The sequence below is a fragment of the Simochromis diagramma genome, unplaced genomic scaffold (genome assembly GCF_900408965.1).
Source record: "Simochromis diagramma unplaced genomic scaffold, fSimDia1.1 OVJJ01000293.1, whole genome shotgun sequence".
NCBI classification, from domain to species: domain Eukaryota; kingdom Metazoa; phylum Chordata; class Actinopteri; order Cichliformes; family Cichlidae; genus Simochromis; species Simochromis diagramma.
In genome coordinates, this window is record NW_024386801.1 from 24,293,872 (window position 1) to 24,310,326 (window position 16,455).

Genomic DNA, 16,455 nt, shown 5'->3' on the forward strand with positions numbered 1-16,455 from the left:
TTTTTTTCTTTTACACTATTTTCTTATCACTTAATTCAGGACTAAGAAGTTGTAAACACAATATGGTTTTTCTACTCACCCAGCCTCCCTCCCCACCTGAGGAACCCATCCCTCCCCCTTCTTCCAAGGACAAGGACAATAATGGTAGTAAAAAGCCTTCCAACAAAGGGAAGGCTGCTGGTGGCAATCAACAGGTAGATGTTCAAGTGGTGTTTAGTGATGAAACTCGGCTCAGAACTTCATTTGAACTGTCCCTGCTCTCTCCCAGTACACCAGGAGCAGAGTTTCTCACTGGGCTCTTTTTAGCTCTTTTCAGCCTCTCTCTCTCGCTGTGGTTGTGTCAAAAATGCACTAACTTGGTTGCAAAAACAAAATTGATAGTTCACACAGGATTCAGGTTTCACTTAACTGCATGAATGTGTGTGTCAGACTTCAGCGTTGCAACCTGCCTCGCATAACACCTCCTATATTTCTTCTTTCTGCAGTGTGTTACTTACAAGCTCTTCCTCTCTTCATTTGACATTAGAAAACATTACCATGCTCACACATCCACAGGCAGAACAATGTTTAATTCAGCTGTTCTCACTATGAATTTGCTGTTGCTTCCCTCAGGGTGCTGCTGGTAAGAAGCCTGTGTCTAAAGGTCTGAAGGATGATGAAGATAAGTCTGGGCCACTCTTCATCCTCATCGCCAATGCGAAGGAACAGAGGATCAAAGAGGAGAAGCAATTGAAGGTACCAGTAGCTGGAAAAACAGCAATAGGGCATGTCTTTGTGGACTTTGTAATTGTAGGTATATCCTTTGGGCTGCTGGACTTTGTTTTAGACTCGTGAAGTCTAAAAACATGAAATTTAAGAACTAAGGTTATTAATTATTTATTTATTTATTTATTTATTTATAAGCTGAAATTTAAATTGAAAACATTAGATATTGTTCTGTGTGCAGTGCACTAAACACCACAATGAAACAGAGAACCAACCTAACATGAAGTGACAGGAAGCTAACATACTCAACAACACATCAAAAGAATAGAAGTCCTATAAAAGAACACAAGTTTTATTGGCACAGACAAAGGCTTTGACTTTGAAATGAAACATACACAATCTGGTGATCAAAATATGCTGGTTGTACAGCTGACGTCAAAGTTTAATAGACAAAGACCAGTGTGTTGTCTCTATCGATGATGTACACGTGAATATAATTTTGGCACAAATGGAACTTCCAGAGGAGCCGTCATAGGGCAATAGGCGGCCTGCACTCTGGGCAGGTCACCAGTCCATTGCAGGGTCCATACAAAGACAGGCAAGCACATACTCATATCCTCATATCCTCATGTATAGCTAATTTTTAGATGCTCCAATTTAACCAAATTGGAGAAATGGAAGAAAACCATCACAGATAAGAAATCTCTATGCAGCATAAGATCAGGTTTGTACCCAAACTTTTATTACTTTGAGGAGAAGGTACAGGAGAGAAGAAGACTTGAGAATTAAAAGCAGCTCTAAAAATATATAGAAATACTTTTGTCTTATTAATGGGCAATAATGAATATTAGAGAGAAAAATGTCTTTCAAATTGAACTGCTCATTGGTTTCCATTTTAGACCCCCCCCCCCCCCCCCCCCATTTGTTTCATTTTTCCAAAAAACAACCTTTATTTATGAATAACTGAGTTTGTCTGTAAGCCTTTAAAGGAGAATGTGGTGAGAAGCAATAATAACAGCATTCTGAAGTTTCTGTGCTGCTGAAAACAAGATGTTATGAAGGTGTAGCTATTAATTAATATTAACAATAATTCACTGTTCGGTATAATAACCCTCAGGTCAGTGGCTCAGTTTTACTGGCCCAGTTTTACTGGTACACACCTACCCAGTAGTCAAACAAGGTGGTTACAGGAACAGCGCCGCTGTGTTGGATACTACAAACACGTTTTGGTTTTTGGTGTGTTGTGTTTTTTTTTTTTTTTTTTTTTTTTCTCTCTCATTCTACCTGAGCTCAGTCTGTCTGTAACTGCTCCGCCTCTTTGCTCTTCGCGGTGTGTGTAAACAGACTCTGGCTCCATGTTAAACTACGCCAGCGTCATCATCACTGCTGCTGTTGTCTTATCAGGGTTTCTGTTTAAAACTGGGGCCTGTGTGGCCTTAATGTCACACCTTTTATTTACACAATGCTCCTAAATAAGTTTGTATTACAGCCCCGTTTTTAGTTGCAAATGTGGGTGAAACACTTGAGTTCCCATTTCCATCGTGCGAGCGGCACGCTGCAGAGCCGCGGTTTATTCGAAGTTTTTATAATCAGATGCTTCAAAATACTTGATGAATCATTGCAGCTCTATTTTTCATGTATGTCCAAAATCATTTGCACCTTTTGTTCTATGTTCCCTATTAATTACCACCAGTACCACTTTAAATGCTACAGATTGTGGTTCACTTATAATACAGAAACCCATTTGCTGCACACGTGTATATAGCTCTTAAATGGAATAATAAAGAGCTGTTGTAACGTATTGTACTGAAAAAAGCAGCATCAGCTCCAATTACAGTATCTTAATTACGAGATACTATAATTAAGATGCTGTGTAAACTACACACTAGGGATGGGTATCGTTTAGGTTTTATCCGATACCGGTGCCTAATCGGTACTTTTGAAACGGTGCCGGTGCTCAAACCGGTGCTTAAAGAATGGAGAACACAAAATTGGTCCAAAAACCTCTCACGTTCAGCTGGTTTTTTGTAAAAAGATAACAATGTTAGCCTTTTCTGCAGCTGTGGGGCATATATGGCACCACTCTTGGCTGGAAGCAGTGCTTAAACAATGGAAAAAAACACAAACTTTGTCCAAAAACCTCTCATGTTTAGCTGTTTTCCACTTTTTCTTTGGTCATTTTAGCCTTTTTGGCCGGGGTGAAGGGAGTACCTGCCATCAAACAAGAAGACAGCTGCATGTAGCTATGATGATGTTTGCTAGTTCACCTTACATGCATTAATTTAATAACGTGGTTAGCCTACTCAACTTAAATTGCACCCGAACAACATTAAGCTACTCACGCAGAGAAGAACGGCTGCTGCTGCCATCATCATCCGTCATCACTACATCACTACACTGGCAGGGCTAGGAGCCAGGACTCTCCTCTTCGTGTTTTTGGGGGATGTTGCTAACTCCGGGTCCGATAACAGGCACCACACCCGCAGTAGATGTGCTCGGTGTGAGGTCTCGCAGCAAGCTATCAAATACGGCGCATTTCTCGGCTTTTTAAAAAAACGCTATGCGTCGCCAGGTGTTTCATCGGATTTGAGGTGTTACCTCCTTTGACAGTATCACAGTATCACCTTAAAGCACTTGTTGCAGGCTGCTGTTTGCATCTTTTGCTGTGAAGTACAGCCAGACTTTTGACCGCTTCGCCCTGGGCATTTTTAATCTGTAGCTCTGCTCTAAAAGAACGTACGTACCTGGACCCGCCTACTATCCTCGGAAACGTAAAATGATTGGCTAGAAGTGTATCACAGCTCAGGAAAAAAAAAGCACCGAAATAAAGCACCGAAATGTGCGCTGCTTTTCGGTCTGGTTACTACCGTTTATGTCAGAACCGGTGCCATCATGGCACCGGACACTGGTACCCATCCCTACTACACACTGTAGTTAAGAAATTGTTACTCCTGTTTTTTTTTGTTTTTTTTTGCTTTTCTTTTTTTTTTCTTTTTTTGTGAACAGAACACCTCCAGTTTGATGTATGTCAGAGAAAGGGAGATTGTAATCATTCTCATCATCATGATGCAAAATGAATGAAATGGTAGAATACATGTAGCCTCTGTAGGACTGTTGAATACCAGTTAAACCATTTAAAGGCATTTTCATAGTGTTGCATTGTGATAAAATTAGAAGTGCAAAATGTATTTTATTTTATTTTTTTGGTGAAATATGACATGTCTGCTTAAGTAAAAAGAAAACGTTTTTGTTGTAGATTCTGAAGTGGAACTTCATCACCCCTCGAGATGAATATGTGGAGCAGTTGAAAACTCAAATGTCCACCTGTTTTGCAAAGTGGCTGCAAGATGAGCTGTTTCACTTCGACTTCCAAAGACATGTCAAGGCCATTGGAGTCATGATTGAGGTATTGGCTGGTCCTCTTCCTACTGCAGTGCGTTTTGTTTGCGTTTCACTAATGAAGTCTGTTTAACAGAGGTTGGAGAGTGAGAGTGAAGCCACCATCAGCTGTCTGGACCTGATTCTGAAGTGGTTCACCCTGCGGTTTTTTGATACCAACACCACAGTCCTGATGAAGGTGCTTGAGTATCTAAAATTGCTGTTTGCCATGCTGAATAGAGAGAACTACCACCTGACTGAGTATGAAGCCAACTCCTTCGTCCCCTACCTCATACTTAAGGTGAGTACATATCCGAATGGGACCTCTTCATTTATTTTCTTCCTCACTCCATCCGCTGAGCATCTTCCCTCATATTTAGGTTGGAGAATCAAAAGATGTGGTTCGCAAAGATGTTCGGGCTATCCTGGCCATGCTATGCAAGGTTTATCCAGCATCCAAGGTCTTCCCTTTCCTCATGGATGGAACCAAATCCAAAAACTCCAAACAGAGAGCTGGTAGGTTTTCTTTGGTTACAGTCTTTGCTGCACCACATGACTATCAGTCCTCTTCTGTTTGTGCCAAATTTTTTTTTTTTTTTTTTTTTTTTTTTTTTTTTTTTTTTTTATAGCTATAAAACAAAAATTGCATTAGAAATGAAAGCTGTGTGGCAGGATTTTGATTTGGGGAAGGAAAATGTTCTTTTCAAGCTCTGTCAGCTCCAGCAATTCAGGAAGACATCTGTAGCGATAGGTTGGGTGTTAGGAGAAAGACGAGGGCAAACAGAAACGGGACCGAAGACTCACTATGGGAGAAAGGGCCAGAGTTTACTAATTAAATGTAGTAGTGGTGTATAAACCTACAGGGAGGAAAAAGAAATGCTCAGTGCATTATGGGAAGCCTAAGCCTATTGTAACATAAGCCTATAAGCTTTATCAGAAAGAAAAGTTTTAGGCCTAATCTTAAAAGTAGAGCGTGTATGTCTCCTAAATCCAAACTAGGAACTGGTTCCTTAATAAATAGCTGAAGATTTTGCCTCCCATTCTACTTCTATGAAACACAAGTAAGTCTGCAGTCCAAGTGCAAAATTGCTGTTAGGTTAATAAGGTACTATAAGGTACTGAGGAGGCCATTAGACTGGAACATGGGGGAGAATTCAAGTGAGAATGGACAACTGAAACACCAAATGGCTTAGGGAAACCACAGAAGACATTTAAGTGGGTGATTGCAGGAAGGAGAGAGAGAGAGAGAGAGAGAGAAATAGACAATTTATCGACTGTATGGCCTTCACATTTATGTGAAGCTGTATGTAGAGAAATGCAGGGGAAATACTGTAACACATTGTAATTGTGTTGTGTTTTTGTTTTTCTCAGAATGTCTGGAGGAGTTAGGTTGTTTGATAGAGGGCTATGGGATGAATGTATGCCAGCCTACTCCAGCTAAGTCTCTGAAAGAAATTGCTGTGCACATTGGTGACAGAGACACATCTGTACGCAATGCTGCCCTCAACACTGTGGTGGCTGTCTACAACGTCTGCGGGGATCAGGTCTACAAACTTATAGGAAATGTAAGATGAGCACGGGTCCTGGTCATGTTTTGGTAAGACTTCACATGAAATTGTACTCTGCACTCTTTGACATGCTTCTATCCCTGTGCCTCCAGTTGTCGGAGAAGGACATGAGTATGCTAGAAGAGAGAATAAAGCGATCAGCAAAGAAGGCACCCACAGCTGTGGCCAAACAGACTACAACAGATCGGTCTCAGAAGGAGCACCCAACAAACTCCAATGCCACCTTCCTCCGCAAGCCTGCACAGGAAGACCCTAATAAGCTTAAGTATGTCCCCTCTGATTATGAGTTTGTCTCAACTAAATAAAAAAATAAAAAGGACCCTCACCAAGAGATAAGAATATTGATGAGGGGGAAAAATCATTGTGTGATTACTGCTTGGTGACAGTGCACAGCAGGCCTTTGAAACGGCTATTCTTCAAGTTTAGCGACTGGTTACAGTAGGGCAGAAATACTAGAAGTTTTCACATATAGTTTAAAGCATGATACAAATCACTTAAGGCACTGGTCTTGTAAAAATGACCCTTGTTGTAATGAGGTTGACGGTTTCTTGGTTGTGCCTGCACGAATCCCAACACATTAACAACTCAATGCTGAAACTTTACTGACTCTTCAGTGTAAAAGTAAGCTTCATGTCAGCTGATACAGTTATAATGCCCCAGAAAAAAATATTAGTAATCCAGGAGAGCAGTTTGAAACTACTATACATCTTAGAGTCATAGTGGGGAAAGACTGGACTGGAGTACCTGGAGAGAACCTACGTAGGCACAGGGAGAACATGCAGACAAAAACAGGATGCAGTCAGCTGGCAGATTCAAACCAGGAACCATCTTGCTAGTAGGTGACAATGCTGCCACTACACCTCTTTGCTGGCAGCATTTTATTTTCTGTGCCACTAAAGTGCCATTAGGTAACTGTTGTTGTGATTTGGTGCGTTATAAGTAAAATTGAATCGGTTTAATAAAGCTGTCATAGTTTGAGAGTTACTGGCTCAACATTGACCCTTTCATTATGCACAGTGAATTATTGTAGCATGTAGTTTTGTGGACCAGTGCACAAGGGAGCAGCTTCAGCTTCACAGTAAACTAAATGGAAGACCAGTATGACCAGTATAACATTAACCTCCTAAGACCCGAACTCTTCCACGGCATGCATTTTTAATTTGTCTTTGATATTTGGGCATATTGGGGCCCGATGAATGTAAAAACAAAGAATTACCAGATTTAATTTATTTTATTTTATTTTTTTTACCTGATTTTTGTTTCTAAGAAAAATGAGAGCCACATATGAGGATATTTGTTTAAAATTTCGATAGAACAGTAGCAGTATAATGTCCTCGTAAGTGGATATTCAATTCAATTCAATTTTATTTATATAGCACCAAATCACAACATAAGTCGCCTCAAGGCGCTTCATAGATGCAGAGAAAAACCCAACAATCATATGACCCCCTATGAGCAAGCACTTTGGCGACAGTGGGAAGGAAAAACTCCCTTTTAACAAGAAGAAACCTCTGGCAGAACCAGGCTCAGGGAGGGGCGGGGCCATCTGCTGCGACCGGTTGGGGTGAGAGAAGGAAGACAGGATAAAGACATGCTGTGGAAGAGAGACAGAGGTTAATAACAGATATGATTCAATGCAGAGAGGTCTGTTAATACATAGTGAGTGAGAAAGGTGACTAAAAAGGAAAAACTCAGTGCATCATGGGAATCCCCCGGCAGCCTACGTCTATTGCAGCATAACTAAGGGAGGATTCAGGGTCACCTGGTCCAGCTCTAACTATATGCTTTAGCAAAAAGAAAAGTTTTAAGCCTAATCTTAAAAGTAGAGATAGTGTCTGTCTTCCAAATCCAAACTGGAAGCTGGTTCCACAGAAGAGGGGCCTGAAAACTGAAGGCTCTCCCTCCCATTCTACTTTTAAATACTCTAGGAACAACAAGTAGGCCTGCAGAGCGAGAGCGAAGTGCTCTAATAGGGTGATACGGTACTACAAGGTCATTAAGATAAGATGGGGCCTGATTATTTAAGACCTTGTATGTGAGGAGCAGGATTTTGAATTCAATTCTGGATTTAACAGGAAGCCAATGAAGGGAAGCCAAAACAGGAGAAATATGCTCTCTCTTTCTAGTCCCTGTCAGGACTCTTGCTGCAGCATTTTGGATTAGCTGAAGGCTTTTCAGTGAGTTTTTTGGACATCCTGATAATAATGAATTACAGTAGTCCAGCCTGGAAGTAATAAATGCGTGAACTAGTTTTTCAGCGTCACTCTGAGACAGGATATTTCTAATTTTAGAGATGTTGCGCAAATGGAAGAACGCAGTCTTACATATTTGTTTAATATGTGCGTTGAAGGACATGTCCTGGTCAAAAATGACTCCAAGGTTCCTCACAGTGCTACTGGAGGCCAAGGTAATGCCATCCAGAATAAGAATCTGGTTAGATACCATATTTCTAAGCTTTTCAGGGCCGAGTACAATAACCTCAGTTTTATCTGAATTAAGAAGCAGAAAGTCAGCAGTCATCCAGGTCTTTATGTCTTTAAGACATTCCTGCAGTTTAACTAATTGGTGTGTGTTATCTGGCTTCATGGACAGATAGAGCTGGGTGTCATCAGCATAGCAGTGAAAATGTATGCTATGTCTTCTAATGATACTGCCTAAGGGAAGCATGTATAATGTAAACAGAATTGGTCCTAGCACTGAACCCTGTGGGACTCTATAATTAACCTCAGTGTGTGAATAAGACTCTCCATTTACATGCACAAATTGGAGTCTATTAGATAGATATGATACAAACCACTGCAGTGCAGTACCTGTAATACCTACAGCATGTTCTAATCCCTCTAATAGGATATTATGGTCGACAGTATCGAACGCTGCACTGAGGTCTAGCAGGACAAGCACAGAGATGAGTCCACTGTCAGAGGCCATAAGAAGATCATTTGTAACCTTCACTAAAGCTGTTTCTGTGCTGTGATGAGCTCTGAAACCTGACTGAAACTCTTCAAATAAACCATTCCTCTGCAGATGATCTGTTAGCTGTTTGACAACTACTCTTTCAAGGATTTTTGATATGAAAGGAAGGTTGGAGATTGGCCTATAATTAGCTAAGACTGCTGGGTCTAGAGATGCTTTTTGAGTAAAGGTTTAACTACAGCCAGCTTGAAGGCCTGTGGTACATAGCCGATTATTAGAGATAGGTTGATCATATTTAAGATCGAAGAATTAATTAATGGCAGGACTTCGTTGAGCAGTTTTGTAGGAATGGGGTCTAAAAGACACGTTGATGGCTTGGAGGAAGTAATTATTGAAGTTAACTCAGAAAGATCAATTGGAGAAAAAGAGTCTAACTTAACATCAATGGTACTAAGACTAGCTGTAGATAATATTACATCTGTGGGATGATTACTGGTAATTTTTTCTCTAATGATAAAAATTTTATTTGTGAAGAAGTTCATGAAGTCATTACTAGTTAACGTTAAAGGGATTGTTGGCTCAAAAGAGCTCTGACTTTTTGTCAGCCTGGCTACAGTGCTGAAGAGAAACCTGGGGTTCTTATTTTCTTCAATCAGTGATGAATAGTACGATGTTCTGGCTTTGCAGAGGGCTTTCTTATAAAGCAGCAAACTATTTCTCCAGGCTAAATGATGATCCTCTAAATTTGTGACACGATATCAGGCCCTTGCAGAGCAAAATTGAGTATTTTGGTCTAAATAACCCAAAATGTGATGTCCACATATGTGGACGCCAGGTCCTAGGAGGTTAAGCTAAAAAAAACATTCAATATGGTTTCTACAGTAGCCAAGTTAATCGTGTTTTATGTAAAATAAATAAATAAAAATCTTAGAGGGATTTAGATTGCTGTAATATCTGCCGTAAATAGTTTGCATTATGAATTGTAACATGGCATTTCAAGGCAATCTATTCCAAATGTTTCCTGTGAGCATGTTAAACATTTGGTCCATTGTGTTTTGGTTGGGATGACTCTAATGCAGTCATACATCAGTTTGAATGTTTACTCACAACTTTGTCTGTCCCCTTCTTGTCTTGATATTCTGAGTCATTGCATGTTGGGTTCCTCTCATAAGGTTACTTGTCTAGTCTTCAACTTAGTTCAACTAAAATCACCTTTCACTGGCCGACTGCTTGCCTTTCTCTTAACCCTTCATCTTTCTTCCTCTGTGATTTCCTCCTTTTTTCTGCCTGCCTTCCTTTCTGGAGCAGAATAATGTATCGCACGTATAGGATGTGAGTACCAACTCCTCCTCCTTCCCCTCTTTTCTGTCTGTAGCCATTGTAAGAACTCGTCTCACTGTATTCTTGTTCAGTGTGTTCAGTGTAAACTTGTTATTTCTGTTCTTTCTCTCTCATTTCTCTACTTTTAGAGGGTTATTTTTGCCAAATATTGTGGTTGCTGTTTCTTCAAACAGAAGCATGAAAATGTATCTTTTCCCCTCCTCTGTATTATGGTGATCTGAATTTTTTATTTTTGACCCATAGGTGTGAATCACTCTTGCAGCCTTCTTGCTGATGTACATCACCCACCGTAGTACACTGGTTAAGCCAATGAGCTTTTCTGACATGTTTGTCTTTTTAGTTTTTCCACTGTCCACTTGCACTTATTTATCCCAGACACATTTATCACTTTTGTCAGTGGATTATGGTAAAAATTTCAGTGTGTGCTGTTCTTTATTTTTCACTAAAAGAAGGGCCACTGTTTAAAGAATATTGTGATGGGCGTGTTGCACCGGCACTTAACAATATCTTATTGCAGCCTAACCTAAATTTTCAGGGTCTTTGGACTGCTGTGAAAATAGATTTCACCAAATTATGGGGTTACTTCAAAGTTCATGACATGAGTTTTAGAAGTTCCTGGGTACTTTCTAATTTTATAGCATGCTGTCTGCCCACCACAGTTGCACATTGGTGCGTTCCTAAATAAGTCGTAATGAGTTCGTAGTTGGAAATCTTTGTTTGTTTGTTTTTTTTTTTGTGGAACTCCACCCTTAACTCAGATTTCCCACTCAGAAAATCAGAGCACACCAACATACCCTGAGTCAGTAATCCAAGATAACTGAACATAAACAGTAAAAAGCAAAACTGTAAATGTTTCATCTGTACTACCACTGCTGTATTTGTATTGATCAGGCTCTATCCATCTATAGCAAAAAAAAAAAAGTAATATGCTAATAATAAAAGCACTATACTGCATTGCTAGTGATGCCTGAATGAGCTAACTCAAGAGTGACATTACACCTTCCTGAGGTATCTGGATTTGTTCCCTCATTCTGGCCAAAACAAAAGGTTCCTTAAAATTTCAGTCTTGTTATAAAAGTACAAAGTTTTTCTTTTTACAAAATCAATGTCATAGGTCCTTTATGCAAATAGCTGAGGCTATGCTGCTGAAATACGTTACCAGCTGGATAAATCACTTTCATCAACCTGTTATTTGTTATCAATGTAATGAACAGTAGCCTTTTATCTGGTTGTCCACATGACTTTTTCCCCCATCTCGCTGAAGGATACAAACTCAATGTCTTTAAAATCAGTGCTGCTCTGTTTCTGTTCAGACAGTCCCAGTGAAATTTGGTTGATCAGACAATTCTCACACATACAAGTCCTGTGTTGGAATGCAGTGATTCATAGAAATGTGACATTTGAGAGTTTCAAACTCATTTATTAATCATATTAAATTGGATAAACCCTTCTTTAGGCTGAGGATATTCACTTATATCCACATTATCTCTCAAAGCTTGAAGTTGTGTGAGGACTGGAGCTAAGCAGCACTGATGGATTATTATGCTCAACTAAATTTAGTGTCTTGTCTTCTTTTCCCACCACCTGTCTTCCAATCCCTCCCTCAATCTATCTAGCCAAGCACGTCAGAATGCACAGCACACAGAGTCCCTGCATCCATCCATCCCCAAGGAGTTCCAGCTAGACCTGGATATGATTGAGATGGACCAGGGTAGAGTGTGCGAGCTGCCGGACCTTGTCCAACACAAGCTGGATGAGCTGCTGGAGCCCATCATGATCCCTGAACCCAAGTAAACAACCTCAGTCCTGATAATTAAGCGCGCACACAAGCAACACAAACAAGAAGAAAGAAGTGAACATTTGTTGAGGTTTAATGCTTCTTTGCAATTTTGTGTTCAAAGGATGCGTTCGGTCTCGCCACACTTTGATGAACTGCACAACAGCACGGCTTCCACCATCAACTTTGTCATCTCTCAGGTTGCGAGTGGTGACATCAACACCAGCATCCAGGCGCTGGCACAGGTAAACAAACATATTTTGCACAGAGCACATTTTCAACTGATTGGATGTGAAATATTTAGTAAACTGTCAACCACCACTCGCAATAATCATTAATGAAGCAGAAGAGTTTCTTTAAAAAACACGGTGACTTTGCACTGCTAGGAAAACATGGCACAGGTCTTTCTTTTCAGGAATGGATATTTTCACATGATAGTCAGGATGTATTTATTTGTTTATTGACACAAGCACTACAAAGATACTCCTATCACAACTTGATGCATAAATGTTGGTGAATAAAAGTATATAATGGTATCCCTGAACCCATGCTCAGTGTTCCCAAATAGCATTTCTCTCTAAATCTGAAGGATTTTACTTTCCTCTGCAGATTGATGAGGTACTGCGACAGGAGGACAAAGCGGAAGTGATGTCGGGACACATTGATCAGTTTCTTATTGCAACCATCATGCAGCTGAGGCTCATCAACAGCACGCACATGGCTGACGATCGGGTGGATAAGAAGGATATCATAAAGTTGTATAGCTGCATCATAGGAAACATGCTGTCTGTGAGTTGTGCCTACACAGTAATCACATCTGTTAGCTTGATTTGAGAGGAGGACGCTGATGTCTTTATGGACCTCCTCTTGTTCCTTTCTACTAGCTGTTCTCTATGGAGTCCCTGGCCAGAGAGGCGTCTATGGGTGTGTTGAAGGACCTGATGCATGGTCTGATAACGTTGATGCTGGACAGCAGAGTGGAGGATGTAGAAGATGGAACACAGGTCATCAGGTCTGTCAACCTGCTTGTAATCAGAGTCCTGGAGAAGTCTGACCAGACCAACATGATCAGGTCAGTAAGAAGAAACTCCTCACTGCGATAATTTCAGCCAACTTCTGTGTGTGTATCTGTATTATTATTTCATTCTTTCTTTTACGGCTTTAAGTCCAGAGAGGTCAGTTTTGTGTTACTAAGGTGGGCGGCTGAATCACCATAATAACCTATTCTGAACACACAACCTGGTTGGAGCCAGTTACATTCAGTGTTTCAGTTTACGATCAGCAGAAAGCGCCACAGTCTTCCATTTTATTTACATAAATAATTCATCATCAACATGTTTCCCTTTATCTTGCAGTTTTTCAGCAGGACCCTGCTGGAAAACCAGCTGCACAGCTGATAAATGAGCCTTTTTTTAGTTTCAAAGAGACAGATTTTGGGGTATTACCCAAAGTCTGAACTGCATCGATTCACGTGCTCAGTGTCCATGGTTACCATGGTTACTGCAGAAGCTGCTGTGAATTAAACAGCTGGCACTGCGCTAACTTGCGGGTGGGATGAGTGTTTGTTTTTCATTACAACAGAATTGTCTGACTTGGTTGACTTAAGTTAACTTGTAGTTTAGGAGTATCATAGATAACGCCCACGTGAGTGTGTCCTCAGAAATCTGGACTCGTGTGGACTTTCCAACGACATAGTGGTAACTGTACACCACAATACTGAAATAGACTATTACTGAAATTACTGCTAGCATCCAGAAATCTGATGTGTTTCATAGTTTCTAACAAGTCTTTGACAGTTAAACGTAACATGACCAAAACGCCAACATTAAAAAAATAAAAAAAGCACACACCACACAAATCAGATGTTGTTCTGATTTCATTTTTATTTTAGTAAACTCAGAAAATTCTAACAGAGAGCTGGTGCTTAGATTACCGCTGAATAAACATTTCTTTTAAAACAGATGATGTAATAATTTCTGGACAGGCTGGAGTCTTCAGTATCCACGAACAACGTGTTGGTTCAGATGCTTCTCTGCTTGTGATTTGAAATGCATTCTGGGATACCTGGCTGTCCCAAGTGGTAGGGCTGCTCAATGAATCGAATTTTAATCACGATTACGATCGGGGCTTTCAACGATCATTAAAAATGACTGAGCCGATTATTAGCCCCTCCCTCGTGCTTTACTCTCGCGCTGCTTCGTGTGACAAATCGAGCGCACCTCTCTGCATTTCGAACATGTGTCACAACAATTAAGAGCAGCGGTCCCCAACCTTTTTTGCGCCACGGACCAGTTTATGCCCGACAATATTTTCATGGACCGGCCTTTAAGGTGTCGCGGATAAATACAACAAAATAAAACTAGTACCGGTACCGAAATTTTTTTTTATTCATAACACACGTGAAAAGACCCAGGAAAACAGAGTAAACGATAAAAACGATAACCAAATAACACTGAAAAACGATTTTAAAAACCCTGAAAACTATACATTTCACACCTGAGCCTCAACTCTCGCGGCCCGGTACCAAACGACTTACGGACCGGTACCGGTCCGAGGCCCGGGGGTTGGGGACCACTGATTAAGAGGACCCGAGGGAAGCTCTGAAAGCTAAGCAGAAGTTATTTGGAGAGGAGAGTGACTGCCGTTGGTTGAAAAGAGAGGTAAAAACCTTCAGTGGTGTGGAAACATTATGGGTTCAGTCAGACGTGGATCAAGTAGACACAGTGTGTAAACTTTGCTACGGTGTCGTAGCTGCACCACAGAGCAACACTGCAAAGTTCACTAAACATAGATGTTTACATTTTTCATTTATTTTTTATATTGCAAACATTTGCACTGTTATCAGTATTTGCACACTGTTTTATATTATTTTTTGACAATCTTTAAAGTCATTATTCAATACATTGTTATTGTTAAATAAATATCGTCAAATAATCGAGATCTCAATTTCAGTGAAAATAATCGTGATTATCATTTTTGCCATAATCGAGCAGCCCTACCAAGTGGACACTACCACCAGTTCATAGCAATCGATTATCTCGGCTCGACCTGTCTTGACTTAATTTAATATTTGCTTCTTTGGACTTCAACATGTAAAACCTTTGTCTTGTTCCTGTTTCTTTCATTTAAGGAACATTTTTAAATTGCTACAAATGGTCTCCTTATTCAACGCATTTATGTCATTCATTTAGATTATTTTAGTGCTGGACTATTAACACATTCTAGCATCACTTTCTCCTGAGATTTTTTTTATTTATTTTTTTTATTGAATTGCTATTTGTTTGTTTTTAAACTACCAGTTGATATTGTGTTTACTGGCTGTTATAGTCCTTAATGTTCCTGTTTATTTTACTTGTTTTGTGTACGGGTGCTTTGTGACTGTTTTTCTGTGAAATTGACTTGACAAATAAACTTTACTTCTTTCCTTCCCGTCCCTTGGCAGTGCTCTGCTGGTGTTGCTTCAGGACACACTGGTCTCGACAGCTGGTTCCCCCATGGTCTCAGAGCTGGTCATGAAAGTAAGGGAACCTGATGTTAGTGCCAAACCTGCTGTCCACTAAAAATGCTTTAAACTGGACTTCTAACTCATGTTTATTTACATTCAGTGTTTGTGGAGGGTTATCCGCTTCCTCCCAGAGACCATCAACAACATAAACCTGGATCGGATCCTGCTGGATGTCCACAACTTCATGAAAGTTTTTCCCAAAGAGAAACTTAAGCAGCTCAAGAGCGATGTCCCACACAGGACCCTCAAGACGCTGCTACACACACTCTGCAAGCTCACCGGGGCAAAGGTAACACACACAGTAGCTGAGTGGTTAATACTAGCGCTTCACAGCAAAAATAAAAGTTGCTGTTTTGAATCCCTTGGTTGGCTTGTGTTCCATTTGTGGAGTTTGCATGCTCCCTTTAGAGTGCCATCTAAATGTATGGTTCAGTGCAACTTGTTGTCTAAAGAGCTTTGAATGGACACTAAAACAAGAAAAGCTCTTATAAAAGTTATATAAGAAAACTGCAATACCGGTTTAGTAACCCATACATGGGTCCAGGTCACATTATTTTACCATTCATTCATGCTTAATGCTTTTGATAAAGTTTTGAATTGGACTCTTTTTAAATGAGTATTTAAAATGTTCATTTATTGACGACTCTTTCCTATTGCTTTGTATTAATGATGATCAGATCCTTGACCACCTGTCGATGATTGAGAATCGTAACGAGTCTGAGTTGGAGGCCCATCTGAGGCGGGTAGTCAAACACTCTGGAAACCTGGCGGGACTCAAGAGTGACCGGAGCAACGAGAAGGGGGGACTGCGTATAGTAAGTAACGCATAAGACTCTGCAATGATTCTATAAATGGAGAATTTTCCATCAGTCAGTTCCATCAGAGTTGTGAGTTTATATTGAGCAGAATGCTGATGTACAAGTTAAATAAAATTCTACTTTTTCTTGTGTGAATATGTGTTTTATTCCTCTGGGGTTTTTTCTCTCTTCTCCTCCCCGGTGCTTTTCTTAGACGATCCAGTTTTACCATTTCTTCCTGCACTAAATGTGACGGCAGTGTTCAGGAAAAAGCATGATGTAGCAAATCCATTGAGTCCAGAGGGTTAAATAATTGAACTGTCAACTACTACTGAGTTACACTATCCTGATGTTTCTTTTGCAGGACGATCGGATGTCAAAGGCAAAGGTCAGTGACATTCTGTCTGAAATCTTCAAGAAGATCGGCTCCAAGGAGAACACTAAAGAGGTCAGCATCGCTCCTGTTTGAAA

General features: G+C 40.3%; 1 protein-coding gene across 5 annotated transcripts in view; it reads left to right on the forward strand.

Moving 5' to 3' along the window:
• ckap5 (cytoskeleton associated protein 5) overlaps nucleotides 1-16,455 on the forward strand; it is a 45,038-nt gene that overhangs the window by 25,182 nt on the left and 3,401 nt on the right. For 2 of the 5 annotated variants that reach the window (XM_040026707.1, XM_040026708.1), the window contains exons 27-42: nucleotides 84-194; nucleotides 613-735; nucleotides 3,962-4,111; nucleotides 4,181-4,384; nucleotides 4,464-4,599; nucleotides 5,455-5,648; nucleotides 5,744-5,916; nucleotides 9,873-9,896; nucleotides 11,522-11,695; nucleotides 11,807-11,927; nucleotides 12,292-12,471; nucleotides 12,567-12,754; nucleotides 15,125-15,200; nucleotides 15,288-15,476; nucleotides 15,865-16,002; nucleotides 16,349-16,432. In XM_040026707.1, the coding sequence (XP_039882641.1) occupies nucleotides 84-194; nucleotides 613-735; nucleotides 3,962-4,111; nucleotides 4,181-4,384; nucleotides 4,464-4,599; nucleotides 5,455-5,648; nucleotides 5,744-5,916; nucleotides 9,873-9,896; nucleotides 11,522-11,695; nucleotides 11,807-11,927; nucleotides 12,292-12,471; nucleotides 12,567-12,754; nucleotides 15,125-15,200; nucleotides 15,288-15,476; nucleotides 15,865-16,002; nucleotides 16,349-16,432 (2,265 nt within the window). The remainder of the gene's footprint in view (nucleotides 1-83; nucleotides 195-612; nucleotides 736-3,961; nucleotides 4,112-4,180; nucleotides 4,385-4,463; nucleotides 4,600-5,454; nucleotides 5,649-5,743; nucleotides 5,917-9,872; nucleotides 9,897-11,521; nucleotides 11,696-11,806; nucleotides 11,928-12,291; nucleotides 12,472-12,566; nucleotides 12,755-15,124; nucleotides 15,201-15,287; nucleotides 15,477-15,864; nucleotides 16,003-16,348; nucleotides 16,433-16,455) is intronic. The other 3 variants (XM_040026709.1, XM_040026710.1, XM_040026711.1) reach the window with 3 other exon arrangements.